The sequence below is a fragment of the Pteronotus mesoamericanus genome, unplaced genomic scaffold (genome assembly GCF_021234165.1).
Source record: "Pteronotus mesoamericanus isolate MK-2021 breed Mesoamerican mustached bat unplaced genomic scaffold, CSHL_Meso_final contig_22, whole genome shotgun sequence".
Taxonomy (NCBI): Eukaryota; Metazoa; Chordata; class Mammalia; order Chiroptera; family Mormoopidae; genus Pteronotus; species Pteronotus mesoamericanus.
Genome location: NW_026555090.1, coordinates 1400669 through 1427547, shown reverse-complemented (window position 1 = coordinate 1427547; position 26879 = coordinate 1400669). Strand labels below are relative to the sequence as shown.

Below are 26879 nucleotides of genomic sequence, written 5' to 3'. Positions count from 1 at the left end.
ACTGAGCTACGCAGCCAGGGCAGCTCTGGTTTATTTCAATCCACTGCTTTGGAATCCCTCCCCTGCCACTTAGCTCTGTCCTCCGTCCACAGCGCCTGGGGCTCAGCCCCCAGCCCTGTCCCCAGCCAAGCTCCCTCCTCTGACTCAGCCCAGCCTGTCATGATTCAGAGCAACCGGGCTCAGCTCTAAAGCACAGTCGGCCTCCCTCTCATGACCGCTGTTCTGGCTGCTCCCGGAGGCGAGCACCCGGTCTGGAGTCAGGTAGCCCTGGGGCCCAACCCTGTTGCTCTCCCTGAGTAGCTATGTGACCTTGGCAGTCAGAGCCTTAGAATTCTCTGGGTCTTCCTGTCCTGGGTACTGAGGTGAGCCCGCCTCAGGGGCTGGACTGGGCCAGGTGGCCCCCAAGCCCCTCGGCTTACCCCACAGCTGGATCTGGAAGGAAAGCTGATTAAGTCAGGACGGACATTTCCAACCCTCGCAGGCTCCGGTGGGTCACCCCTCCTCAGGAGGCCACTCTGATCCGAGGAGACTGAGGAGGAGCAGGCTGACCTCACAGCCCGGCCCCCGCTGTGTCGTCACCAACATCTCAAGGCAGAGTGGCAACGGAACTGGCCTGAGGCCGCATAGCAGTTGTTACAGCTATAAATTGGACGGGTCTGTCTTCCTCTAAAGAGCCAAATCTAGGAAGTGAAGTTTGTCGGGACATCTCTGTCCTCTCCCCAAGTCCCGAGGCCTCAGGGACGGGCCCAGTCCTGCGGTTTCCATTCAGCCGCTTTGCTTGGTGCTGGAGAAACTGAGGCCCAGAGAGGGGCCATGGCCTGCCCGAGCTCCCGCAGCAGCGGGCCAGGGGCAGCGGCACGCGAGACTGGGCAGAATGAATGACTGGAGGGCTCTCCCGCGGAGGGGTCAGTTTGCCCGGCGGCCGGCCGGGGCTGGGTCAGGCTCGCCCCAGGTGGGGCGGGGCCGTCCAGCCCGGGGCGGGGCCTAGGCACCCGGGCCCGCCCCCGCCCCCGCCCTGCCCTCCCTGCCTGCCCTTGCAAGCCGCCTCTGAGGGACCCCGTTTCCGAGGAACTTTTCGCGGGCGCCTGGCCGCCACCGAAGCCAGGGCGGGCCGCGAACGCGCGGAGCGGCGGCGGCAGCGGGCTGGGGCTGGCGGACGCAGAGCTCGTTGCGAAAGTCCGTGGCCCCCGAGCCAGACCGGAGGTGGCGACGGCGCCATGGACGAGCCGCCCTTTACGGAGGCGGCCTTGGAGCAAGCGCTGGCCGAGCCGTGTGAGCTGGACGCGGCGCTGCTGACTGACATCGAAGGTGCGTCAGGGCCGGCTGGGCTCCGCACAAGTGGGGCGCGCAGGCGGCGCCCGGCCTTTGTCTCCCCGGGCAGAGCGCGGGACTTCCCGGCGTCTCTGTACTCCGCGCTGCGGTGTTCAACCCGCGCGGAGCCCCCCTGCACCCGCTCTGGCGTCTCGGGCTGCGCCGCGCAGACAGTGCGTCCTGAGCCCCTTGGCCGCTGCCGCGGGAGCTTGGGACCCGGGCGTTGCCGAGGCCCCGCCTCTGCTTCGCGCGTGACGTCAGCGCGGGGTTATTCACGGTCATTCCCTCGGTCCCGAGAGTTCAGCTCGGCTCTGGAGCTCTTGCGCTTGCGCGCCGCTCGTCCTCCCGCCACTCCCCGCAGGGTCAGGCTCTCCCAACCGAAGATCGCAGCGGTTTGGCATCTGTTGAATACTCGGCCGCATCTTAGATACGCGGGCGGGTCACAGACCTGGGCTACCTCCCTTTTTTGGGAGGACAGAAGTCCCCAAGAAAACCGGCAAAAAAGGATATTGATATTTAGTTGCACCTTGGGAGCGGAGCAGGGGTGGAGCTGCTTTGGGCACAGCGATGGGGCACGACCTCTCTGAGGAGACTTTTGATCTGAGACCTGAGAGTCAGCTCTGGGACCAACTGAGAAGGATGTTTTCGCGGCCACCAGCACAGCCAGGGCAAAGGCCGCGAGCTTGAGGAGCTGGAGGAAGGCATAGGAGGGGAGGTGGGGAACGTATGCCAAAGGATCACGGGGCCTTGTCCGCCGCGGAAGGACAAGTGGCACTGCGCTGGGCTATTTACATGTTTTAAAGCACCACACACTAGTTATACTGAGAAGGGATTTGGGGGCCACAGTGTGGCAGGTACCGGCTAGGAAGTTGTTGCCTGCTAACTAGTACCTGCTACAGAGCTCCAGCAAGTTGCCCCCCATGGTAGCTGTGCAGGTTCAGCAACATTGGCTAAGTTGCATTTGGTTGATAGGGAAACTGGGGCCAAGAGCTCAGGACTCAAACTTCCCACACCCTGGATGGATGTGTCCGTGGAGCCTGTCCTGCCTGGGCTTGGCAGAACATGCGCATCTCCTTCGGCCTGGCAGATGAGCCCCGCTGGCGGCTGGCTGGGGGCTTACCAGCTTGCTTCCCCTGGGGCCAGGCTAGGGCAGGGCTAGAGAGGAGAGGCCTTGATCACTTCGTTCTGAGTCCCAAACCCCAAGTCCTGGGGAAGTCCGAACGTGACTCAGCTGCAGTTTCGCAAGCACTCGGCTGGTGGGTGGAGCCCGGGAGGTGCCATGGCCCAGAGTGCACGTCTGGGCTTTGGGGCCAGGACTTGGATCTGGACACTACTTACTTGGCGGTCCTGTGCAAGCTGCCTCACACCCTGGTCCTCAGTTTCCCCTCTGGGTTCAAGTGCTTCCCTTCAAATCAAAGCAGGACTGCCCAGGCGCAGGCTGGGCACAGACCCTTCTTGTTTACTCAGTTACAGAAACGTTCTCCTGACCCTAACCCCCAGGGCCCAAAGGTCAGGATTGGGCAGCTATTGGGGATGGGGGCAATTAGAAGTCAGACCTGGCACCAGCTCTAGTCTGAGAAAAAGGGGACAGCTGGGCCTCTCGCTGGCATGAGTTCAGCCCCAGAACCACATCTGGCTTGCTGAGCTCAGGGAAGGGGAAAAACCAATGATCCACTTCCCTGAAGCGCAGAAGCCCTGGGCAGCGGCCCCAGCTTCCGGGGGCATTGGGGTAGAGAGAAAGGAGAAACCCTCCAAGAGGCCAAGAGCTTTCCTGCCCAGCGCTCCAGGCTGCAGATTTGCCCTGGCCACCTCCCCACCCTGCCTACTAGCCACCACACTGCCACGGTGCCACAGCACGGAGCCACTGCCCAGGGCCCCCGCTGCTGCCACAGCGTGGGTGGGCGGACTCTCTCTGGGCTGGACGGGAGGTCTGCCCGCTGCAGCAGATTTCTTGTTTCTTTAGTCAGACTTTCTGCTCTTTTCCCCAATTATGCACCTACTCTCTTTGCATTGTAGAATGCATAGGAAGCACAGGTGAGCATAAAAGAAGGTAAAATCTTCCTTAAACCCACTACCCACAGATGAGCTCTGTTAATTAAGTGGGGGATTATTCCCTATGTGCCTGTATGTATTTTTTTTGGAATGGCTGCAGACTCTTGATCCTCCTTTTAAAAACTGCTTTATTGAGGTATATTTTACCTGTCATAAGATTTATCCATTGTGAGTCTACCATTCAGTGAGTTGCAGTAAATATACCAAGGTGTTTGAGCATCACCCGTCGGCAGAAGAGCATTTTCGCCACCACAGAAGTTCCCCCTGCACTGTTCACAGCTGCCCTCCAGTCCACCCCGGCCCAGCCCGGGCAGCTGCTAGTCTGCACTTCTCTAAATTAGAGTCGAGTCCATTGTAACCTGCTTCGTTCTGTGCCACTAAGGCAGGGTCCCTGGCCTATCCACCTGTCCCCATTGACGGGCGTCTAGCTGGCTTGGTGCTGCAGTGGGCGCCCCAAGGCCAGTGTCTGCCAGGAGGGCCCCGTTCAGTCCCACAGATAGGCCGGGGCCTGGGTCGGGGGTTGCTGGTTGGAGCCTTTCCCTGCCCTGGGAGCTGGGCGTGTTCTCGATAAGATCTAGAGAGAGGTGACTTGAGGGTGTGAGGGGCAGGGCCCAAGGGTCTCCAGGCCCCCTGAGAGGCACGAGGATTGAGAGGTGGGCCAGGCTCCAGGTGCTGGCCGTGGGGCTGGGCCGGGCCTAGGTGGCAGCAGGGAGCCTTGGGGAGGGGTTGGAGCAGGGCACTGCCCTGCTCAGGGTGCTTGTCCTCAGTCCCCTCTGGCGGCTGGGCTGGAGGATCACAGCACGAACAGGGAGTTGATGGCCTGCTTGCTGTGTGCCAGCCACCGTGCTGACATGGAGCCCTCCCGGCCACCCCCCGGTGGGTAGACTTAGGACCCTCCCCCTGTAGGCCAGTACCCTGAGGCACAGAGAGGCCAGGGGACTTGCCAAGGCTCACCCAGCCAGGTCGTAGCAGAGCCGGGACTCGGGCCCAGGCTGTGGGCTCCAGAACCCGCTCTCTTAGCTCTCAACCTATGGGCTCCTAAGAGTGGGGTTAGGGGTAGGGGCTGGCAGTAGAGACTAGAACCCGAGAGGCTGCTCCACACGGGGCTACACTGGGGCCTGGGAGTGGGTCATAGAGGGCACAGGCCACAAGGCCACCTCCCTCTCCCAGCCCAGAGTGGCTCTGGAGCCACGAGGCTGAGGACTGGCACCAGGGAGCCAGCCACAGGCCTCGAGCCCCACCCTGCTGCCCAGCCCTCCGTCCCGTGAACGGTCGCAGGATGGAGCCACAGAGCCCTGTGTTCTGCTGGCAAAGGCCCTGCCATGGCAATGGTGCCCAGCGGCCCCTGACGTGCTCCCCCACCCCCCATGCCTCCTTCCTTGTTCTGTGCTCTGGGACGCCTGTTGGCGGCGGGCAGGGGCACCCGAGAGCCGTCCTGCCGCGCACGTATGGGATTGTCACCAGGCGGGCGGCAGTCTCCAGCTCCCCGCTGACTAACTCAGCGGACCTTGCACGTGCTTCTTAGTGCAGAAGAGGCAGATGGAAATAGAGCTCTGGTCAGGGCCCCCACAGCAGTTGTGGGGGCCCTGGCTGAGGAGCCCCCGGAGGCTCCGAGGCACAGCCTACGGGGCACGGCTCGCTCTGCCCACTGCCTGGACGCCGCCACGTCTGCCAGGTGTTCGTGGTGCCCCGGGGCCTGGCTGCCATCCCGGCTCTTGCCTCCCTCCAGCCCATCCTGGCGCTGCGTTCTCCGCTCATGGCCCTGCGGCCCCTCCTGTGAGGCCTAACCCACTGCACGGGAGCCGGCCAGCCTTTTTTTTAGAACCAGACCAGCTCTGCTGCTGAGGACACCCTGGGGACCACAGTGCCATCTGGCACCTCTCCCACCACGTCTTGTGCCCAGTTCTCTCCCAGGCCCTGCTAAGCACAGAGCCCCCTTCGGAAAATTGTGGTTCGAGACTGCCTACTGTCTAGGCCAGCCTCAGGCTCACAACTCCCCAGTTCCCAAACTACCCATGGCTCCCCAGTGCCCCTGGGACAGGGGTCCCTGCTTCAGAGGGCATCCAAGGCCTGTGAGGCTTGCCAGACCCGCCCCTCCCCCGGCACCCCCTGTTCACCCAGAGCCTCTCCTGCCCCCGAGGCTCTCCCCAAGCCCCTCTGCTCGGGGGGTGCCTGTCCTCCTGGCCGCGGGGCCCAGCGCCCCTCGGGGGCACAGCCTGGGAGAGGCCTCTCCCATCAGACACGGTTCCCTTCCCGTCCTCTTTTCGGCCTCTCGGTATCTGGCCTGCCCGACCCAGGGCGGCGGAAGCCGAACACCCTCCCGGCACGGCCGCACCTGGCTGTTTTTCCTGGGGAGAGTGCCCCACCCTCTCTGAACTTCAGGGGCCTCCCCCGAAAAGCAGGAGGCAGAGGCTGTAAGGTTTTCCGCCACTGAGTCCCTGTGGCCCCAGCCCGGATGCCACTGAGGGGAAAGGGCTCGGGGAGCAGAGAGAAGCATGTGCTGGGAGTGGGTCCAACAGACAGGCGGGCAGGCGCCTGGGAGTTACCTTCTGCTCAGCGGTTGCCTCGGTGAACATAAACATCCTGAGTCAGCCCCAGCCCGGGGTCACCACTGGGCAAAGGCCTGGGATCTGGACTTTTCCCTGCCAACAGGTGCAGCCCGGCGGGGAACGGCTGTGCTGGCCAGAGGAAGTGTCTGCAGCCACAGGGCCTGTGGGCGTGCCCTTTGACCCTGGGGACTGACCGGGACTGCACTCGTGTGAGACCCATGTCCCACATGGCCCCCTAAGGGGCTCCGGGTAGCAGGGGAGGTCTTTGAGTCTGGCTCCAGGGGTGTGAGCCCTTGGTGGGGGTGGGGCTGGGCTGGGGGGATGTCCCTCCCACCTGGGAGACTTGGTGGCTTGGAGAGGCCCGCTCTGACCCGGAACTCTCCTCAGGCTCCCACTTCCAAGCGGACCCCCCCGCTGTACCCCGTGAGCCTGCCCCTCCCACTCACCCCTCCGGCCTGCCCTTGCCGTGGCTCAGGCGTCCCCAGCACCCCTGCCGCTGAAAGGCTAGGGGTCCAGAGGTCTTCCTGCCCAGTCCCTGCCGTGTGGCCATGGACCAAGTGGCTTAACCTCTCTGACCTCCAGGTTCTCATCGGTGTACTGGCAATAATAACAGAACCAGCTCCTTAGAGTTGTGGCCAATCAGGGGAATTCATTTAGGTCAAGGGCTTAGGCAGTTCACCAGCACAGAGCAGGCTCTCAGCCAATGCCAGTTAGTATTTATTTGTTATTTATTTATTTATTTATTTATTTATTTATTTATTTGGATCCCCATCTGAGAACATGATGGTTGATTGTAGAGAGAAGGGGAGGGAGGCAGGGAGGGACCGATAGGTTGCCTCTCATGTGCCCCCACCAAGCACTGAATCCTCCACCGCCTGGACGTGTGGGACCACACTCCAACCAACGAGGCCGCACCAGCCAGGGCCAGTGCCAGTTAGTATTTAGAGCAGGGGTCCCCAGCCCCTGGGCTGTGGACTGGCACCGGGCCGTGGCCTGCTAGGGACTGGGCCGCACAGCAGGAGGTGAGTGGCGAGCGAAGCTTCGCGGGCATTACTGCCTGAGCTCCACCTCCTGCCCCCGCCCTTCCCTGGAAAAATCGTCTTCCACAAAGGTTGGGGATCCCCGCTTTAGAGCACCTAACCAGGACCTGGCGCCTGTTATGTTTAGCTAAGCAAGTGTTAGCAGTGATTATCCAGGGAGCCTGTATTCAAAGTTATTAGGACATTCTGGGCTCTAATTCCAAGTTCTGAGCACCCGCCATTTGGGAATTCTGGGTTTCTGGGTGGGACACAAAGTGGGGCTGGTCAAGGCCAATGGCAGCGGAGGGGGTGAAGGAGCTGGAGAACCACAAGAGCAAAAGGGAAGCCAGGCCCAGCAGGGATTGCTTCGCAGGCCAAAGAACCTGCTAAAAAGTGTTTCTGCTCTCTGGCCACAGTTGACTGCTCCCTGCACGGAACACCTCAAGGCAGCCTTGGACATGCAAATCAAAGCACCGGGAGGTTCTGGTCACACAGTTCTTAGGACTAAACAAAGCGACCGAAAAGTATAAAAACCATAAAACACAGTGTTGGTGATGCTATGAGGAAATGGGACACGTTGCAGGGAGGTTGTAAGGGCTTATCTTTTCCGAGACAGCAGACTGGCAGCTGTGAAACAACCCAAAAGGGAGAATTTACATAAAGACATGCCCGGCGCTACAGTTCCGACTGGGAACAGTTGCTCAGCTGCAGAGCCGCTGCATCAGGCCCGTGGGTTGTTTTTCAGCTGCGGGAATTGGGATGGGCCTGAGACCACGCCTGGGACGAGGTGTCTGAGTTGGTGCTGATGATGCACCTTGGGCGATGGCCATCTTACGGGTCATGCTCAGGGAGCTGGAGATTTGGGAGCTGGTGCATGGAGTGGCACAGCTGAGGCAAGGATCTGAGAAGGCGACATCAGGTTTTGGAGGAGGAGGAGGAGGAGGCTGCCAGGTGGACCGAGGATAGTGGGAAGGGCACCCGTGGCAGGGGAACGCCGGGGCAAGCGCGCGGCAGCACGCCTCAGCAGGATGTGTTCAGAAAACAGACCAGGAAAGGAGGCTCCGCGGGCCCTGGCACCGGGGGGCACGGGTGGCTGGCAGTCTGTGCCCCCCTCGACTCTGATGCACTCTTTGCTCGGCCCTGTGCTGAGTGACCCGGGGTCACAGAGCTGGTTCCGACTTTGGCTCTGCTGTGAGGGGCCCGTGGAGGCCTGGCTTCCGCGGGAGCCTGGGAGGGTCTTCGGGAACAGGCAGCGCCGCGGAGCCTCGGAGGGCTTTGTGCGACCTTCTGGGCCTGAGGCAAGTGGCGGCGGCGGCGGCAGCGGGCAGGACCCGCTGGAGCCGGGCTCTGGGAGGGCTGGGCCGACCAGCGTTGTGTCTGGGGCTGGTGGACCTGGGTCTGAGTCGCAGGTCCTCCACTTGGCAGCTGCGGGGCCTTTGGGCTCCGTCTAGTTTCTGTCTGCAGGGCCCGTCCCATTCCAGGGAAGGCCGGCACACACTGGCACCCCGGGGCATCCCGGAGCGCAAAGGGCAGCCCGTGCCCCTGTTGCACACGTGGCCAGCTGAAGACGTGCGAACCTGCGGGCCTGAGTCCTCGGGGTGGTCGAGGAGGCGCTGGTGGCGGCAGCGGGACGGGTGGCGGGCGGAGTGCAGCCCTAGCCCCCTGGAGTGTTGGGCTGGGTGAGCGCCCGCCCCTGCCCTGCACCCTCCATCAGGCAGGCAGCGGTGGACCGCCCAGGGGCTGCCACGGGCTCGTCTCGCGCTCCCGTGCGGTGGCGCCGCGTCATGCGCCCAGCATTCTGTACGACCGTGCAGGCTTTGCTGTCCGCGCTGCACAGGAGAGTTTGCAAATCCCTTTCTAGCCCATACTGTACCCTGGAGTGTCGGTGTCGTTGGCTCAGGCGACAGACCAACTGTGATCGGAACCCCAGCTCCTTGGTGCCTCCCTGACCTCCCCGCCGACCCCCGCCACAAGCACACTGGCCTCCTGTTGTCTCCACATCACATCAAGCGGCTGAGGGCGTTGCGCTTGCTGTTTCCTCTGCCCAGGACATTTTCTTCTGTCCTGGCCCACTTCCTTATTTCATTCATGCCTCAGCTCAGATGTCACCGCCTCAGAGAGCCCTGCCCATCTCATCGGCGCTGGCCCCTCGCACACTCTACCCTGCCTCAGTGTCTGCACGTGCTCGCCACCACCTGCACCCGCCTTCCTCCGCGCACTTGCAAACCGCCCCCTTGCTGGAACACGGCCTCCCCGCGGGAAGACTTCGTGCCGTGTCCCTGCACCTTCAGGGCCTGGCACAGGCCCACACGCAGCGGACACTTAGGGAAGGGCCAGAGTCCTTATCAGAGAAAGACACGGTCTGGCACATGCAACGTCTCTTTTTTATTATAAAGTCTTTTATTACAAAATCATAAGCATGTCATTCTGTAACATAACAATATCACACTCAAGTACACCATAGGAGATTTTAGGTGAAATGTTTAAATTAAAACTATAAATTGTTACACCCATATTATCACCCTACCACCCACACTCAAGCAGGCATTGCTTCTGCCAGACCCTGTAGATCTGTGGGCTTCATGAACCAGGCCATTTTATGCAGGTGGTGTGTTCCCTGCCCTGGGAGGCATGCAAGCAGTTTGGGATTCAAGGCCTCATGCAGGCGGGACGGGCTCTAGGCTTCTGTGGTGGTCATAGCTGAGCTCCTGCAAGTTCATGGTATGGGGCCCTCCCGGGATTTCCATCACGGCTTCACCAAGTAAACAGGCCAGAGAGTCAAAGGCTGACCCACATCTGCCTTCAGAAGGAGGTTAGAAGGTAGAGCCAGGGAGGGAGGGAGAGGGGTATCAGGTTTCCTGTTGGGTCCTGATAGAATCAGGGCTGAAGAGGAGGAAGAAGAGGAAAAAGGAGGAATCCAGGCGGTTGGGGGGTGGGGCACTGGGGGGTGGGGCACGGAAGGTGAAAATGGGCAGGGGGTGGGGGGGTGGTGATGGCTCTGAGCCCCAGCCCTGCCTCCCTCCCTCTCCCTAGGTCCTGAGAGGGCTCGTGGGAGCTGTGCGTGCCTTCTGAGTCTGCCTTCGTGGGCGAGGCCCCCTGCTCCTCAGGCTCCAGGGGTCCACAGCCAGAAAGCCCAAAGCTGAGGCCGGCCTTTTGGCCCTCCTGCGCCTCCTGCCTCAGGCTGGTCTCGGCCTTGGTAGCTCCCCACAGAGCAGCCTCCGGCAAGTGCGCGTGGGGCTCCGCCTGGAACAGTCCAAGTGGTGGGCAACCCACCACCTGACTTCTGAGCTCTGGACCATTCACTTTGGTACAGAGGGACTAACTTTTGCTGGGACCTTGCTGAGCCGTGGGTGCCTCACACACTTCCTTTCCCAGAATCCCTCCTCTGGAGACGCGGGGTGGAGGCTCAGAGAGGGGGCTGGCTTCCCCAGGGTTACACAGCAAGTGAGGGACAGAGAGGGGTCCGCCGCTTGGCTGTACCTGGGGTGGGGTGGGCTGGGGGACTATGGGGCTGGTTCTCCCCCCGCCCCGCCCACACAAATTAGTCCTGGCACCCAGCTCTGCAGAGACTGCCCAGCAGATCAAGCTCCAGGGAAGAGCGAGGTAGGGGCTGCTTAGGCCACGAGTTCAGCGGTTGGCTGGCCTCTCCACGGGCCACTGGGGGCCTTCTGGCACCCAGGCCTCCTTTCTTGCTGCCTCTTAGCTTAGACTGTGCCCTCTGCCCCGAGGCCCGCCCCCCTCTCAGCCTTTCCTGCTATTCTCAGAGGGTCATTGAGAGGACTGGCCTCCTCCTCCTACCTCCTCAGTCTGGAGGGGGTGGAAGCAGAGCACAAAGATGTGAGAAACTGAAAACAAAAAGAGGCGAGGAAATGTGCAGAGATGGGAAGGATGGGGCGGGCAGGGGAGGGGCTCCCAAACTGGGGAGCAGTAGGGAAAGGATGGGGCAGGAGGTCTGCTTTTGAGCTCCGGCCTGGACTCAGGCCCAGGGCGTCTTCTTACTGAGAGGAGTCAGGGTTTTTGCACCAGTGGCGTTCGGTTGTGTTTTTGAGGTGAGTCAGAGAGTGAGAACCCACAGGCAGAGGACAGAGGGCAGCAGAGGTGCTGGAGGGGAGTTCTTTCATCCTTTGCACCCCTCCCAAGGCCATGGAAGGATGTAGAAAAAGGGGGAACTGGGTGTGTGTGAAGGAGATAGGTCGTATTTCCTCACTGAGGCTCCTGCAGAGGGAGGGTGACTAGGGCCAGAAGGGCTGCGGCCCCAGAGCCCCGTCTGCTCCGCCCCGTGGTGCCTGCCTGCCCTGCCTGGGAAATGGCCCCTTCCGAGCTGGCAGGAGCTTAGGGGCAGGGCGGGGGGGGGGGGGGGGGGGGGGGGGTGCGGTCGGTGCTGTGGTTGGAGGCTGGGTCAGGTCTTGCTGGTTGTCTGGTCACAAAAGCCTGAGCTGCTAAGCTGCGCTGCTGGCCAGGCTCTGGTCATCTCTCTGTGTGTTGAACCCTGACCTCACACAGAAGGGGAGGTAGGCCTAGGTACCCCCTCAAAAGACCCCCAGAGCCTGTCACCCTGGGGCTGACACTCTGCCTTCATCACCTGTCCCAGGGATTGGAATGCCTCTTGGCCTCCCAGGACCCTACAGTGAATAAGTGAGGCAGGCTTCACCGGGACTGCTGGGGGGCTCTGAGGCTCTGGGGGGCAGGGAAGACTTCACTGACCACACACATACTCCCTCCACCTCCCCGCCCCCCAGCTGAGGCCCCTCTGCAAAGGGACATCTGTGCTGAGAGTCAGGAGACTGAAACATCATCTGGATGTGTATTTGGTGTAGGGGTTTCCCTTCTGCACTCTGGGCCTTAGTTTTCGGCAGTGACCTGCTATGGCGCGTTCAAGGGCGGGCGGTGGCCGCATGCTGCAGCTGCCCCAGGAAGGGGAGGCTCCAGTCCCCTGGGCCGTAAGCACTTACTGGTTCTGAGCACACCACCCGTATTTCTTTTACTGCTCTTATTTAATGTCAAGAGATGTGATTGTCCCACTTTTTGGAGGAGTAAACCGAGGCTTCGCGCGGTGGAGAGCGGCTCAGGGTATCAGCGAGCTGGTGGTTTCAAACAGAGCCCTGGCGTTGGGGGGCATCCCTGCCCCAGCCCTACCGGCCCCTGCGCACTCTGCCGCACTTACCGCAGGTGGTAACGGAGGTGTTAGGGGCCGGGGCGGCCGAGCCCTGCACGGTGACCGCCAGTAACCCAGGCGGAAGTCGGCGCCGAGCGGGTTAAGGGCGAGCGCCCGCAGGTAACCCCGGCCCCAGCAGTGTTGGGGCGAAACCCGAACCTGAGCTGCGGTCGGGTGGGGCGGGGGCCGGGGCGGGTCCTCGAGAGGCAGCGGCTTGGCGGCTGATTGGCCGCGCGCGCTCACCCCACGCCCGGCCGGCCGGGGGCGTGGCCTGAGGGCGGGGCAGGGCGGTGCATGGGGCGGGGCGGGAGCCAGGGATTTAAAGCGCAGTGGGGCTAGGCGTGGTGAAGTCGCAGCGGAGACCCGCAGGCCGGCTGCCGGGGCGCCCCGAAGGGGCGGCGGGCCGCGGAGCCATGGATTGCACCTTCGAAGGTATTTTTTGGAGGACCCCCACCCCTTCATTACAGAGCCTCCATCTCCGCTGCGAGGTCACTCACCCCGGTTCCCTGGAGGGGGCGTGTGTGAGTGGCGGCTGTTGGACTATGAATGGGAAAAAACCAGTTCCCGCGGGGGAGGTGTACCACTTCCCAGCTTTCAGGAGAGGTAGTGGACCACCCTTCAACCTCGTTAGTTGCTCCCACGCCAACGTTTGCAGTGAGAAGCTGGCTTTCCCACATCCTCTGCTGCCCGTCCGGGGCACAGGAGGAAGAAGCCGAGAGGAGGGCTAGTGGTCTTTCTGACGCCCAGAGGGCAGACAAGTGGGAGCTCTGGATTGTCCAAATCCGGATCCCAGCCCCGGATTCAATCAGTTTTCTTTCGGGACCGCAGTTTACCCCATCTATCAAAGGGCTCAATGAGGACTGGGGTGGGGGATGGGGTCCTGCTAGTGAGATCACTTTATGCCTGCATAAACCTGGGGGCCCACAAACTATGTCTCCTGGAGGATCCAGGAGGCTGAGCCTGGCACCCCGTCTTGCTCTCTTGCAGGCCACAGGGAGGCCCCTCCTGCAGTGACCTTCCTGTCTGGCCCCTGTCAGTAGGAAGGACTCGGGCAGTGTTGAGGCCCCACTCTGTGCCAGCTGCCTGCCTGCAAAGCCTCTTAGCAGCCCTGCGGAAAGGGGTTTAATCTATTCTGTTTTATGGATGAGGGATGAGGAAACTGAGACCCAGTGAGAGGAGGCCATTGGCTCAGGCCCCGCAAGTCAGTGTGGACAGGGCTGAGAACTCAGGCTGGGGGACTTTGGGGCCCCCCGGGTTGTGCTCGTGGGTCCTGCAGGGTATTTTGACCCAGGGGGCAGCTGCCCACAGTGAATGAGAGGACCCCAGGCTGACCCAGCCAGGCTGCAAGTCACCAGCAGGGGAAAGGGCCTGTGGCCAGGCTGGGGCTCTGGTGGAGAGTGTGTCCCAGTTTGTACAAGGAGGAAGGAGTCAGGATAGACAACATTCGCTTTTATGGAGGGGAAACCGAAGGCCTGAATGACCAGGTCCCGAGTGTGCTTGGCTACAGACAGAGTTTGGGCTTGTGCCCAGAGCCTGCAGAGACACACGGGTTGGCACACACATGGCCAGCAGCTGACTGCCCCGAGACTCGGTCTGTTCCGCGGAGTAATGGGTTAGTAAGGGCTCTTACGTCGGCAGTTTTGGGCCCCAGCCCCAGCCTATGTGTGGTGCCGTGGCCCGGCATGGCACTGATCTTATCTAATTGTTGCCATTGTTGCAAGGGCTTTCTGATAACACGTGAAGCACTAGGCATTGCTACTAGGTGTCACAGGTGCCCGAGAAATGGCTGTGTGTCTGGGAGCATGGGCTTGCACGGGGATAGCAGCGTGGACAAGGGGTGTGCAAACGTGCGATGCCTTTCCCAGGGCCAGCTCTGCAGGCCCCACAGTCGCTCACGCAGCCTCTTCTCCTTTCCCCAGACATGCTTCAGCTCATCAACAACCAAGACAGCGACTTCGCCGGCCTGTTTGACCCGCCATATGCTGGGGGCAGAGCAAGGGGCACGGACCCCGCCAGTCCTGAAACCAGCTCCCTGGGCGGCTTGTCTCCACCACATGCCACTATGAGCTCCCCACTTGAAGGCCTTCTGGGGGGACCCAAGGCAATACCTCCACTGTTGTCCCCTCCCCAGCCTGCACCCACGTTGAAGACTTGCCCCTCTGCACCTGCCTTTTCCCCTGGGCCTGGTATCAAGGAGGAGCCAGTGCCTCTGACCACCCTGCAACCCTCCGCCCCGCAGCCCCTGCCGGGGGCCCTCCTGCCGCCGAACTTTCCAGTTCAGTGCCGCTCTGCCCCTGTGTTGGGCTACCTGGGCCCTCCCGGAGGCTTTCCCACAGGTAAGGGAGTGTGTGCAGGGAGGGGGACAGCAGGAGCCCAGGGAGGAGGGTCCTCTGTGATCTTCATAGAGGAATTTGCAGGTGTCAGAAAGCTGTCTCCTCTCTGCTGCTTGAGACGCCCCCCATTACTAGCAGCACGTGCATGCTTGTTGGGTTAAGCGTTGCCTCCCACTCTGCTGGGGTGTCCACGGCGGGTCAGCCCGTCCACAGACACACGCCTGGCTGGAAAGCTGACACATTCCCATCAGAGCCCCAGGAAGGGGGTGTCGGCATAGGAAACTGAAGCCACACGGGTAATGACTCATCCAAGGTCACACGTGACAGAGACCTGAGGGTAGGTCGACAGCAAGTCAGGGCAGCTTGTACCCACAGCCCCAGACTTCATCTCTGCAGGAACCCCTCCAGGGAGCACTCCACCACCGCCGCCTGGCCTGCCCACGGCCGCACCCACCTCCCTGCACACCCAGGTTCAAAGTCCAGGCCCCCAGCAACTGCTGACAGCCACCACCACCACCGCAGTGGCCCCTGGAACAAACAGTGTGACCTCGCAGATCCAGCAGGTCCCGGTAAGGGGGGCCGTCCAGACATTGGGGAGCGGCAGCTCCTGGCCCCAACACAGAGCCCACAGCTGAGACCTCCCCGCCCCCAGGTGCTGCTGCAGCCCCACTTCATCAAGGCGGACTCACTGCTCCTGGCAGCCATGAAGACAGACACGGGAGCCCCAGTGCAGGCGGCAGGTGGCGGCTCTCTGGCCCCTGGCCCAGCCGTGCACACTGGGCCCTTGCAGGCGGGTAGCAGGGCAGGGCGGAGGGGTGTGGGGTCTGTGCATGTGCGTGCCTGCCTGGTAATGTGCACTTGGCTCTGTAGACCCTGGTGAGCTGTGGGACCATCCTGGCGACCATGCCGCTGGTAGTGGACACTGACAAGCTGCCCATCCATCGCCTGGCGGCCAGTGGGAAGGCCCCGGGTTTGGCCCAGAGCCGTGGCGAGAAGCGCACAGCCCACAATGCCATTGAGAAGCGCTACCGCTCCTCTATCAACGACAAGATCATCGAGCTCAAGGACCTGGTGGTGGGCACTGAGGCGAAGGTGCGGGCACAGGCCTGCGTGGGCACACACCGGGGCGACTCCAGGGAAGGCAGCCTCGGGAAGGGGATGAAGGACTTGGGCTGGGCCCAGACAGGCAGGGCCCCGGGTTCCCATCTGCTCAGACCTGGTCGGCTCTCCTCCTCTGCGACACTTTACAGAGGCCCCTGGGCCCCTGGGGCTGTTCTAAGCCCCGGGGGTAAACAGTGAGCAAACAGGCAAAAATCCTCCTGTGAGGAACCGAGGTTCCAGCTGGGGGGACGGCAATAAACAAGATAGATGAGGAACGGGTGGCGACTTCCAGGCAGTTTTAAGTGCTGCGGGAGAAGAGAAAGCAGGGAGACGGACGGATGATGAGAGTGGCACATCGGAATCAGGTGGCCGGGGAGGAGCCTTGCAAAGCGACACAGCAGAAAGCAGACCTGAAGGAGGCGAGACAGGAAGATGCTGATGATAAGGGCTGTTAGGTGGTGGAGTGCGCACTTCACATATTAACCCTTACACCCATGCTGTGAGGAAGGTACTAGGGGAGGAACATTCCATGCAGAAGGAACAGCAGGTGCAAAGGTCCTGAGGCAGCTGTGTTGCAAAGAGGCGCCCCCCCACCCCGCTTGCTTGGATGCCCACTTGCCGAGCCTGACAGGCAACCTGTGCTGTCTCCCTCCTACCTCCTGCAGCTGAATAAATCTGCTGTCTTGCGCAAGGCCATCGACTACATTCGCTTTCTACAACAGAGCAACCAGAGACTCAAGCAGGAGAACCTGAGTCTGCGTACTGCTGCCCACAAAAGCAGTGAGTCCTGGCCTCCCATGGCCTATGGTTCTGGCCCTGACTCCCACCCTGCCCCACCCTGGGTCTCACCTTGAGCTCTGACCCTGCAAGGCCTCTTAGCTCCTCCTTTTCCCTGCACCGGCCCTCCGAAGCTGGGGCAGCTCCCCTCCCCTCTCCATGGCCCTCAGTTGATTTGGGTGGGGGGGGTCTCCAGCCTAACCCCCAGCCCTGCTCTTTTCCTTCCTATAGAATCTGTGAAGGACCTGGTGTCCACTTGTGGCAGCGGTGGACACTCTGACCTGCCCATGGAGGGCATAAAGTCTGAGGTGGTAGACACGCTTAGCCCGCCGCCTTCAGACGCAGGCTCGCCCTCCCAGAGCAGCCCCTTGTCCCTTGGCAGCAGAAGCGGTGGCAGCGGTGGCAGCGGCAGTGACTCAGAGACCGACAGCCCAGCCTTCGAGGACAGCCAGGTCGGGACCTGCAGCGTGGCCCTTCCTGTCTCTCGGGGCGCTGGGCCTGGGTCGGGAGGGAGGCCCCACAGTCAGGGTGGGCAGCGCGCCAGTCCCCCCTCCCCCGAGCGGGGCTCTGGGCCACCCTGCTCTGTCCTTACGCCTTTCCCCACCCCCAGCAGGGGAAGCCAGAGCTGCTGCCGCCCCCCCGCAGCCGGGGCATGCTGGACCGCTCCCGCCTGGCCCTGTGCGCTCTCGTCTTCCTCTGTCTCTCTTGCAACCCCTTGGCCTCCCTGCTGGGCAGCTGGGGTCTCCCTGGCCCCTTGGACGCCACCAGCATCCACCAGGGTTCTGGGCGCAACGTGCTGGGGGCCGAAGAGAGAGGCGGGACAGGTCAGCGTGGAGACCCCTGGCAGAGAGGTGGCGGGGTGGGGGGACACTGGGAGGTGTAGGCCCTAGGCCTGTGGGCTCGGGCTCTGCATTTCCTGGGAACTGTGTCCCCAGCCCTGCTGTCCACCCCCAGATGGCCCTGGCTGGGCACCAAGACTCGCGTCCCCGCTGGTCTGGCTGACCAACGGGCTGCTGGTGTTGGCCTCCTTGGCGCTTCTCTTTGTCTACGGAGAGCCCGTCACGCGGCCCCACTCGGGCCCTGCCATGCACTTCTGGAGGCACCGCCGGCAGGCGGACCTGGACCTGGCCAGGGTAAGGGGCTGGGCCCTGGGCAGGCGGAGGGGGGCAAGGGCAGAGCTGGGGGGCGCCCGAGAGGGTGCTCGGCATCAGTGCTCACCCCTGCTCTCGGGCACCACGACCCTGCCCTGCTCTTTCCTTTCTCGTCTGTTGCTCTGTCTCCCACTGAGCCCTGGGGGCCCAGCTCAGTGCTGCAGGGGGACCCTGGGGGCGTGGCGGGGAGCCCCAGCTGCAGGGGTGGCACGTGCTCGAGGGGCTCTGGCCCTGCCTCACCCAGAAAACCGCCGCCCGCAGGGGGACTTCGTCGAGGCCGCCCAGCAGCTGGGGCTGGCCCTGCAAGCGCTGGGCCGGCCCCCGCCCGCCTCCTGCCTGGACCTGGCCTGCAGCCTGCTCTGGAACCTTCTCCGCCACCTGCTGCAGCGCCTCTGGGTCGGCCGCTGGCTGGCGGGCCGGGCCGGGGGCCTGCCGGGGGACGGCGCCTTGCAGGCCGATGCCCGTGCCAGTGCCCGCGAGGCGGCCCTCGTGTACCACAAGCTGCAGCAGCTCCACGCCACCGGTGCGATGGGCGGGACCGGGCCGAGGGGTTCTGCTGCCCCCGGACCGCACCCCCGCCTCACGCCCTCTCTCTGTTCCAGGGAAGTACCCAGGGGGACATCTCGCTGCCGCCACCCTGGCGCTGAGCGCACTGAACCTGGCCGAGTGTGCAGGGGACACCCTGCCTGCGGCCACGCTGGCCGAGGTCTACGTGGCTGCTGCGCTGACGGTCAAGACCAGCCTCCCGCGGGCGTTGCACTTCCTGACCGTGAGTGGGCGGCAGGCCGGCGGGGATGGGTCTGGGGGCCTGGCTTTGTAGCTCTGACCAGTGGCTCCTGGGGAAGGGGCTGCCCAGCCTGAGGTCCTTGGTCACGGGGCGGGCTCTGGGCCTCCCTGGGGCCTCAGGCCAGGGTCGGGGTTTGAGCGCCCGCCTGGGTCCAGTGTGACAGCCCACCTCCCCTCACCCACAGCACTTCTTCCTGAGGAGCGCCCGCCAGGCCTGCCTGGCACACGGTGGCTCAGTGCCGCCTGCCATGCAGTGGCTGTGCCACCCTGTGGGCCACCGTTTCTTCGTGGATGGGGACTGGGTTGCAAGCAGCACCCCCCGGGAGAGCCTGTACAGCTCGGCCAGCAACCCAGGTGCTCTTCTCGCCCTTGTGCCCTCCCCGGCCCCTCCCCCGCCCCTCCCAGTGCCCTGCCTCAGCCTTGGTTCTCCGTTTCTATTTCCCCTCCTCACCCCGGCCCCATCCCTGTCCCCTGCATCTCTGAATGTCCCTGCCCACCCCCATCTGTTGCCTGGCCATCTGCTGTTGCTTTGGGGACTGGGTCTCTCCCGATTAGGGCTCTTCAGAAGCAGAGACAGGGATCTGGGGGCCGGTGGTTGATTTGGGAGGTGCCCCCAGGCGACAGCGCTGTGCTGTGAGGAGGTGGGACGGGGAAGACAGAGCCGGCGGGGGCCGGCGTGGAGTGGGTGACACCCTCTGAGGCTGGCTACCCCAAGGGCAGGGCGAGGGTGTTTATTCACCCCCTGGTGTCTGTCCCAGAGCCAAGCCCACCCGTGGGCCCGGGACGCCGGGAAGGAGCCCTGGGTGTGGAGAGGGGAACGTGGAGGGTGGGGGTCCCTCCCGCTCAGCCACTCCTCCCCACAGTGGACCCCTTGGCCCAGGTGACTCGGCTGTTCCGAGAACATCTTCTGGAGCGAGCACTGACCTGTGTAACCCAGCCCGGCCCCGCACCAGCTGACGGGGACAGGTGAGTGTTCCCATGCTCCCCATGAGGCAAGAGCCCTCCACGGTAGGGTCTGGGAATGGCCATGTCTGAGGATTGTGGAGGTGGCCAGAGCCAGGCGACCGGCCCCTTGCTGTGTGGCCTCAAATAGATAAATCTCAGCCCCGCTCTGGGTCTCAGTGTCCCCTCCAGCCTGGCACGAGGCGATTATGCCGCTCCACAGAGCCAGGAGGTTGGGCTCTGCTCCGGTGGGAAGGTGAGAGGGGCCGTTGTGCTCCGAGGACGCCCAGGACCCCCAGGACCCCTAGGACCCCTGCCACCTGTTCTCACAGCCAGCCCCTCCTGCCACAGGGAATTCTCGGACGCCCTCGGGTACCTCCAGCTGCTGAACAGCTGTTCAGATGCGGCCGGGGTTCCAGCCTGCAGCGTCTCCGTCAGCTCCAGCATGGCCGCCGCCACCGGTGAGCCCCAGGCCCCCTGCCCTGTGGCTGCCCGCTCCGCCCCTGCTCCACAGCGGCTCGGCCGCCGGGGCGGTGTGGCCGAGCTTCAGGGAGCGCTCCTGTCCGCACCCCTGCCCCCTGCAGGCACAGACCCAGTGGCCAGGTGGTGGGCCTCCCTGATAGCTGTGGTGACCCACTGGCTGCGGCGGGACCAGGAGGCAGCAGAACGGCTGTACCCGCTGGTGGAGCACCTGCCCCGGGCCCTGCAGGCATCCGAGTGAGTGCCAGCCAGGTTGGCCCAGCACCCTGCCCTGCACGCGCCTTGTTCCGTGCGGTTGGGACCGCCACCCCTTCTTTGCCTTGAAGCTGGAACCGGGGCAGTGGGAGCTCATGAGGGCCTGCGGCCTGGTCTGACCATCGCCCCTCTGCCCTGGCCCCAACAGGAGACCCTTGCCCAGGGCAGCTCTGCACTCCTTCAAGGCTGCCCGGGCGCTGCTGGGCCGTGGGAAGGCAGAGTCGGGCCCGGCCTGCTTGGCCATCTGTGAGAAGGCCAGTGGCTACCTGCAGGACAGCCTGGCTGCCACACCAGTGGGCATCTCCATTGACAAGGTGAGGGGCGGAGCCAGGGGCTGGCAGGTCCGCAGGGTTGCCGCCTTTCCACTCCCTGGTCACTCCCCCACGGGCTGCGGAAGCCTGGGGTTAGCCTGGCAGCACAGGCCTGGGCCCAGCAGCTGTGCTCCCTGGACGAGGTCTGGGTCCGGTGGACAGTGGTTACCACGGATTAGCCTCAGAAGCCCCACCCCCGGCCCGAGGAAGAGTGCGGCGGGTGGCGTGGTGGGGCCCTCCCTGCAGGCTGCAACCTCGGCAGGTGGTGGGTGTGGGGGCCTGGAGAGGTGGGCGGCCCCGAGGTGCATTGCTGTTGCATTGCATGTGTGTGAGGTGGGTGCAGTGCCTCGGCAGTGCAGCCCGGAGCCGGCCCCTGGCACCCCAGGCCCCCACCCTGCCCCTCCCAGGCTGGAGCCCCCGCCGTGACCCCTGCCCTGCCCACCACCTCCAGGCCATGCAGCTGCTCCTGTGTGACCTGCTCCTTGCGGCGCGCACGAGTCTGTGGCTACGGCAGCAGTCCTCTGCACCAGCCCAGGCCTCGCAGGGCCCCGGCAGTGGAGCCCTGGCCTCGGCCCTCGAGCTGCGTGGCTTCCAGCGGGATCTGCGTGGCCTGAGGCGTCTGGCACAGAGCTGCCAGCCTGCCATGCGGAGGGTGAGTGCCCACGGGCCCCTCGCTTCACAGTGGGGACGTGGGGCAGCTGGTGTGGGGAGCGAGTGGGGGCCTGGCCTGACCCCTGACCTGCCTGGCCCCTCCTGCCCAGGTGTTCCTCCATGAGGCCACCGCCCGGCTGATGGCGGGGGCCAGCCCCACGAGGACACAGCAGCTCTTGGACCGCAGTCTGAGGAAGAGGGCAGGTTCCAGTGGCAAAGGTGAGAGGGGTGCCAGTCCTTGCAGGGGTGTGTGGGGGCGCTGGTGCAGCCTCCTCTCCCCCACCCAGGTGTGGGACCGCGGGATAGGGTGCCGCGGTGTAACAGAGAAGGGGGGGTGCGCTTGCAGTGCTGTTCTGAGAACCCAGTGAGGTGACTGCCATTTGTGGGATAAGCCGCTGTGCACACGCGTCTCAAGTCTGTTCTGTGTCCGCCCTGGGAGGGGTCTGAGGGCGCCCGCACCCCGCCCCTGACACGCCTCTCCACAGGCGAGGCGGAGCCAGAGCCGCGCCCCACGCGGCGGGAGCACGCCGAGGCCCTGCTGCTGGCCGCCTGCTACCTGCCGCCCTGCTTCCTGTCGGCGCCCGGGCAGCGCGTGGGCATGCTGGCCAAGGCGGAGCGCATGCTCGAGAAGCTCGGTGACCGCCGCCTGCTGCACGACTGCCAGCAGATGCTCCTGCGCCTGGGCGGCGGGACCACCGTCGCCTCCAGTTAGACCCCCGCCGGCAGTCCGGCTCCGGTGCCCCTGTTACAGGCCGCCTTGGCGCCTTCTGGCTGTGTCATGGGCTGGAGCCTCCAAAGCCGAAGACAGTGCCAGAGACCCCAGTGTCCACGATTCACCTACGGACTGCACTGCATGAGGGGGGCGGGGCGGGGAATGGGACTTCCTCCGGCTTTTGCCCCTTGCTCTGGGAGGCCAGAGGGGAGCGACCCCACCACCCCTGCCCGCTCCCCAACCTGATGAGCAGCGGCCGGGATGGTGCTGACCTCTAGTGGCCGACCGAGGGATCGCAGGGGCTGGGCCGGTCTGTCACCTCTTTGCGGGCACCCAGTGGGTGGCTTTTCCGTCTGCTGAGAGGGATGATATGGGGTACGTGTCCCTGAGCTATGGAGGGGCCAACCTGGCTTTTCTGGCCAGCACGGGGACCCTGCCCCAAGGCACCTCTGCCTTCCGGAGAGATGTGTACATAGTGTAGATGATGGTGCGCAGCCTCCTGGCCTCTGAGGCCCAAGTGTTACTTTGCCTTTTGCAAACTTTATTTTCATAGGTTGAGAAGTTTTGTACAGAGAATAAAAAATGAAATTATTTATAATCTGGGTTTTATTTCTTTGGGGAGGGTGTGTGCTTCAGCTGAGGTGCTTGCGAACCCGAGGGGGTCCTTTGTGCCGCTCCCCGACATGGCGCTGCCGTGAGGGCCTGGACGCCGCCTGCCTGATGTCACGGGAGCCCCACGTTTGGGCCCCGCACCCGGAGGGCCTTTTGACCTCAGCTGTCTTCTCTCACCTCCCAGCTTCTTCTCCCGCCTGCTCCCAGGGGGACACGGAGGACAACTCAAGTATCCTTAAGGGTCTGTTGACAAGAGCTACAACCTGGCACCCCCGTGTGTCTGGAGGGTCGGTCTCACCTTGCCGCACCCCGCCCTCCGGTCACCCAGCTCTCACACCTGAGGAAGCCCTCTACCCCCTTCCGGCCTGAGGCTGCTGGCGGGACAGGGGCTCTGGTTTTGCAGCAGGGGCTTGGTCCCTGTCCCTGCTAACTGCCAGGACCCCTGACTCCTTTTGTGTCCCCTGAGCTTTCCCTCCATTTCCATCCCACACCTAAAGCCTGGCCCCTTTCCCAGCGGAATCTGGTGAGAATCCACAGGCTGCAGACTTCCAAAACAATCGTATCTTTATTGACTTTTTTTCTGAATGCAATGACTGTTTTTTACTCTTAAGGAAAATAAACATCTTTTAGAAACAGCTCGATACACACAATCTTCAGTGTGAAGCAATATACTAATAAGAACACTAGTCTTAACATTTACAGTCTTCATATATATTATATATATGTATATGTATACATATATATACACTATATAACGAAGCCAGATATAATACACACGTTTACCATTTTACAGTCATATGTACAGAAAGTTGCTAGGGTGCCCCGGCTGGGGCTGCCTCAGGCCCATCGAGGCACAGAGCTGAGGCCACAGACAGGTTGGCGGAGGGACTGGCCTGGGCTGGCGGCGGCCACGCGGGGAGGGGCGTCCTGGCTGTGGTCCCCTTCCCCACAAGGGCCTGGTGCTGAAGAGTGCACGACGCACGGCAGCGACACACAGCAGAAGCGAGCATGTTCCCAACATATGTACATTCTATGCAACATATAGAGAGGGGTACACAGGTTTGTACACGGATCTGGCGCGGTCTCCGCTGCGGGCCAGGAGGCGTGGCAGTCCCTGGCGACTGCGGCCCGGCAGAGATGGTCTGCAGGGGCGGTTCCGGGTCCAGGCTCCTGCGCTCCCAGGCTGGCTCCAGGGGTGGGGCAGAGCATTGGAGAAGGAAGAAACAGGAGGGGCCCGGTCCAGCCTGTAATACCCGGGAGCCTGCATCCCCTGAGCCCGTCCCCAGACTCCCCTGGCTCTGCCCCAACTGCATGAAGGTTCTGAATGGGAGGTCCCAGCATCGTGAGGGGTTTGTTCCAAAGCCTCTGGCCCACTCCCCTGTTGGCCCAGCCGTCTCCAGAAAGGCTTCGGCTCCAGCTGCCCCCCCACGCCCCCGCCCCTCCTCCTCCTAGGAGCCGCCCTCTGCCACTACCAGGGCCCTTTGGACCCCCATCCCCAGGGCGCCCAGCTGCATGTCACAGCCGGAAGGGTTTGCTGGCAGCACCCCCGTGCAACGTGTGCCACACTGATTTGGAACTTCCAGTGGAGAAGCTGTGCCCAGGCTAAAGAGTCTCCCACCCCTGTCAGAACCTGGGTACCCCAAGGAGTCTGGCCACTCTGTGGGCTCCCCCTTTCCAAGCCTGGCCCAGGGGTGTGGGCAGAAACGCTGTGTTGTCCAGTTCCGGGAGCAGTGGCTCCGGAACGTGTTTTCTTCCCAACCAGGGACCGCACGGTTCAGCCCTAGGCAGCCAGTCCAAGATCCGGGTCTGGATCCTGGATCGGCTCTGGGAGCTGCTCAAAGGCCTGTACAGACGACCCCTCTCCTTCGGCGGGAGGGCGGGCGGCTCCGGCGGCTTCCCCTGCGGCCGGGGTGGGTTACAATGGAAGCCTCTGCAGGAGAAGAGTATACACCCGAGCGCCGCGTCACACGAGGCCCGCGCCGGGCAGCGGTTCACCCTCCCGCGACCCGCTGCCCCCAGGCCCCGCCCACCCGGGGCTCCCGAGCGCAGGGCGGGGGGCGGGGTGGGGGTCCCGCGGGAGGCCGCTGGCCCCGAGCCAGGCCTCTGCTGTCCTGGCCCCGTGACCGCCGTCCCGCGCCCCTGCCTGTGCTCCCTTTGTCTCCTGCCTGGGACGGCCCCTCCCGCGGGACCTGCCGGGTTTCTAAAGCGGCCTCTGGGACCAGCGAGTGCTGGCCCGGGGTGGGCAGGGCCCCTCTACGGCCTAGACCCCTTCCTGGGGAGGCCTGTGGTCACCTACCTTATGCTTGGGGCATTTCAAAGAAAAGTTATCTTCGGTGAATATGCAACCTGTGACCGGAGAGAAGTGGGTGCGGTTAGGGCTGCTGCTGGCCTCCGGCGGGGCCTGGGGTGGGAGTCGAGCGGGGGCGCTGCGCCGCAGGAGTCCGACCCAAGCGAGCTCCACCGTCCCTCCGCCTGCCTCTGCGCTCCGGCCCGGCCTGCTGCACCCTCGCCTGCCTGCCCGCCGGGAACTCCTGTCACTGGCAGGCCTTCTCAGGCCCCGGCGGTGGCGGGCCCCTGCCCCGGGCGCCCCCGCCCCCTGCCGCGCCGGTCGCTGCCTGCTAGGACGCTCTGCGCGGCTGTCGTGCCCAGCGCCACTGCCCCTTGGGGAGGCCGGCGCGGGGTGACAGCTCCGGCCTCTCCCTGGGTGCGTGCCAGCCCCCGAAGGAGCTCACTGAACCAACGTTTACGGACTGGGTAGTGCAGTCACCGGCTTGGGTTCGAGCACCAGCTACTTCTCTGAGCCTGGGTCTCCACTTCTGTCACTCGGGCACTCTGCCGCCTACTGTGTGTCCACTGTGGGCCCTGATGAGGAGGGTGTCTGTGAACCATCGCACCTGTGTGGAGAGGGACTGGTTCCTGTGAGGCCCCGAGGGGAGGCGGCCTGAGCGTGCGGGAGGTGTGACTAGGCAAGTGGACGGAGGTGCAGGGTCTGAGCAAATGGGCGCAGGTATCTGAGGGCTCGGGGCACACCCCGCTGGGGGAACAGAGAGGACAGCTGAGCATGGCCTGTCCTCGATGCCCACCTCAGGCCTGGGGTGCACTGATGTCTCAGTGAGCCCCCACTTCCCTGCCTGTTGCACTGAAGACGACCCCGGCCTTTGCCCTTGCGCCGCCCGCTCCCCCCCGCCCCCTGCTTCAGAGCCGCGTCCTGGGCCCACTCCCTTCCCACCCCTGCCTCATCTGACAAGGCTCAGAGCAAACCCTGAAGCCCAAACAGCCAGAGAGAGTCCGCCTGCCCACGCTGTGGCAGCAGCAGCGGCCCTGGGCAGTGGCTCTGTGCTGTGGCACCGCGGCAGCGTGGTGGCTAGTAGGCAGGGTGGGGAGGCTGCCGGGGCAAATCTGCAGCCTGGAGTGCAGGGCGGGAGAGCTCCAGGCCTCTCGGAGGGTGTCTCCTTTCTCTCCACTGCACCCCCCGCCCCCCGCCCCACCAGAAGCTGGGGCCTCAGCCCTGAAGCCGGCCACAGGCTCCTGCGCTTCAGGGCCAGCAACTGGAAGTGGATCATCGGTTTTTCCCCTTCCCTGAGCTCAGCAAGCCAGACATGGTTCTGGGACTGAATTCACAGTTTCCGAAGAGCTTTGGGCTACCACCCCAGGCTCACCCACAGCACACAGAGGACGCACACCCCCCCAATGCCCACACCCACAGGCCACCCTGCTACAGGCCTGAGAGTCAGGAGCCTGAGTCGCCAGAAGTACCGGGTAAGAGGTCACCCCTTCCAAACCCAGCTCCCTCAGCAATCCCCCAGGATCCACGCCGGGTGAGCCCCTGTGTAGAGCCGAGTCATCGGTTCCCGGCCCCTCTCCTGGAGTCTGCACCAGCAGGGCCTGGGACCCAGCTAACAAGGTGGCCCTGGGGCCCGAGTGTGGGAAGGAGGCTGCGGCGGGTGCCTGTCCCCGCCAGCCCTTCGGAGTCACTGCCTGGCTCCGACGTGGCGCTCCTTAATGAGGAGGGGTGGGGGCAGGGTCCATGGGCCAGGATGCCGCACTGGCAGGGCCCACCTGGCAGACCCGGGGCCAGGGCAGGCGTGCGGCACCGACGCAGGCCTGGCTCCCGGGCCCGCCCAGCTCGCTCGCCCGTTCCCTCTCACCCCCAGCCCCTCCCGCCTGCTGGAGCTGCTGCCTGAGCCCTGCCTGCCTTCTCCTTGGGGGGCTGCCAGGCTCCCTTGTCCCCCTCCTCTCTGGCTGCTATTTCTCGGGTGTCCCAGGCCCCACCCGCTTCTCCTCTGCCAACTCTTAAATGGTGGTGCCCGATCCCCCTACACTGTCCCCTGGGCCCTGATGACCCCTGGGCCGATGGCCATTCGTCTCTGGCCTGAGCCCGGCTGGGACAGCTCCCCTTATGCGGCTGCCGTTGCCTCCGCGGCGGCCTGCCCAAAGGGAAGCTGCCGTGGCGGGGGCTGGGGGGATGGGGGGGCCGCCGGAGCGGCCTCGACACCCTGCCTATGCCCCTGCCTGCATGTGGCGTCTCTGCAGCTCCCGCCGCCAGCAGGTGGGCAGCTGCTGCCTGTGAATTGGGGCTGGAGGGGAGCCTTGCTTTGGCCAGCAGGACACAGTGACAGGGACCGTGCAGTCCCACGCGGAGGCCTGCTGGCAGATGACAGGCCACAGGGAGCAGGGAGGAG

At 63.8% G+C, this 26879-nt stretch overlaps 2 protein-coding genes across 8 annotated transcripts in view; one reads left to right on the top strand and one right to left on the bottom strand.

The window, feature by feature from the left end:
• Positions 1 to 1023: 1023 nt before the first annotated feature.
• SREBF1 (sterol regulatory element binding transcription factor 1) lies at positions 1024 to 22151 on the top strand. 7 transcript variants are annotated; one of them, XM_054571127.1, is made up of 20 exons: positions 1047 to 1308; positions 12426 to 12518; positions 14006 to 14422; positions 14816 to 14988; positions 15072 to 15209; positions 15290 to 15511; positions 16186 to 16300; positions 16529 to 16749; positions 16911 to 17121; positions 17252 to 17430; positions 17710 to 17971; positions 18051 to 18217; positions 18420 to 18588; positions 19098 to 19200; positions 19528 to 19637; positions 19761 to 19893; positions 20060 to 20225; positions 20674 to 20874; positions 20984 to 21092; positions 21359 to 22151. In XM_054571127.1, exons 1-20 carry the CDS (start codon positions 1218 to 1220, stop codon positions 21583 to 21585), a joined length of 3507 nt encoding a protein of 1168 aa, XP_054427102.1. In that variant the 5' UTR covers positions 1047 to 1217; the 3' UTR covers positions 21586 to 22151. The 7 variants fall into 7 exon arrangements, with proteins under 7 accessions (XP_054427101.1, XP_054427100.1, XP_054427102.1 ...); XM_054571126.1 differs by lacking the exon at positions 12426 to 12518 and having other exon boundaries at positions 1024 to 1308; positions 16908 to 17121; XM_054571129.1 differs by lacking the exon at positions 12426 to 12518.
• Positions 22152 to 23783: 1632 nt separating this feature from the next.
• Positions 23784 to 26879, bottom strand: part of RAI1 (retinoic acid induced 1) — a 72690-nt gene continuing 69594 nt past the window's right edge. Inside the window, exons 4-5 of the mRNA XM_054571122.1 lie at positions 24494 to 24543; positions 23784 to 24127 (exon numbers count right to left, since the gene is read on the bottom strand). Coding sequence (XP_054427097.1) covers positions 24113 to 24127; positions 24494 to 24543 — 65 coding nt within the window. The 3' untranslated portion in view covers positions 23784 to 24112. The remainder of the gene's footprint in view (positions 24128 to 24493; positions 24544 to 26879) is intronic.

What these genes read in the sequence shown, in the direction of transcription:
- SREBF1 (XM_054571125.1), top strand. Translation starts at nt 1,218, where the DNA reads ATGGACGAGCCGCCCTTTACGGAGGCGGCCTTGGAGCAAGCGCTGGCC. An exon ending in TGGTGGGCACTGAGGCGAAG is followed by an intron (nt 15,512 to 16,185) that starts GTGCGGGCACAG and finishes TACCTCCTGCAG; the next exon opens with CTGAATAAATCTGCTGTCTT. An exon ending in CGGGCCCTGCAGGCATCCGA is followed by an intron (nt 19,894 to 20,059) that starts GTGAGTGCCAGC and finishes TGGCCCCAACAG; the next exon opens with GAGACCCTTGCCCAGGGCAG.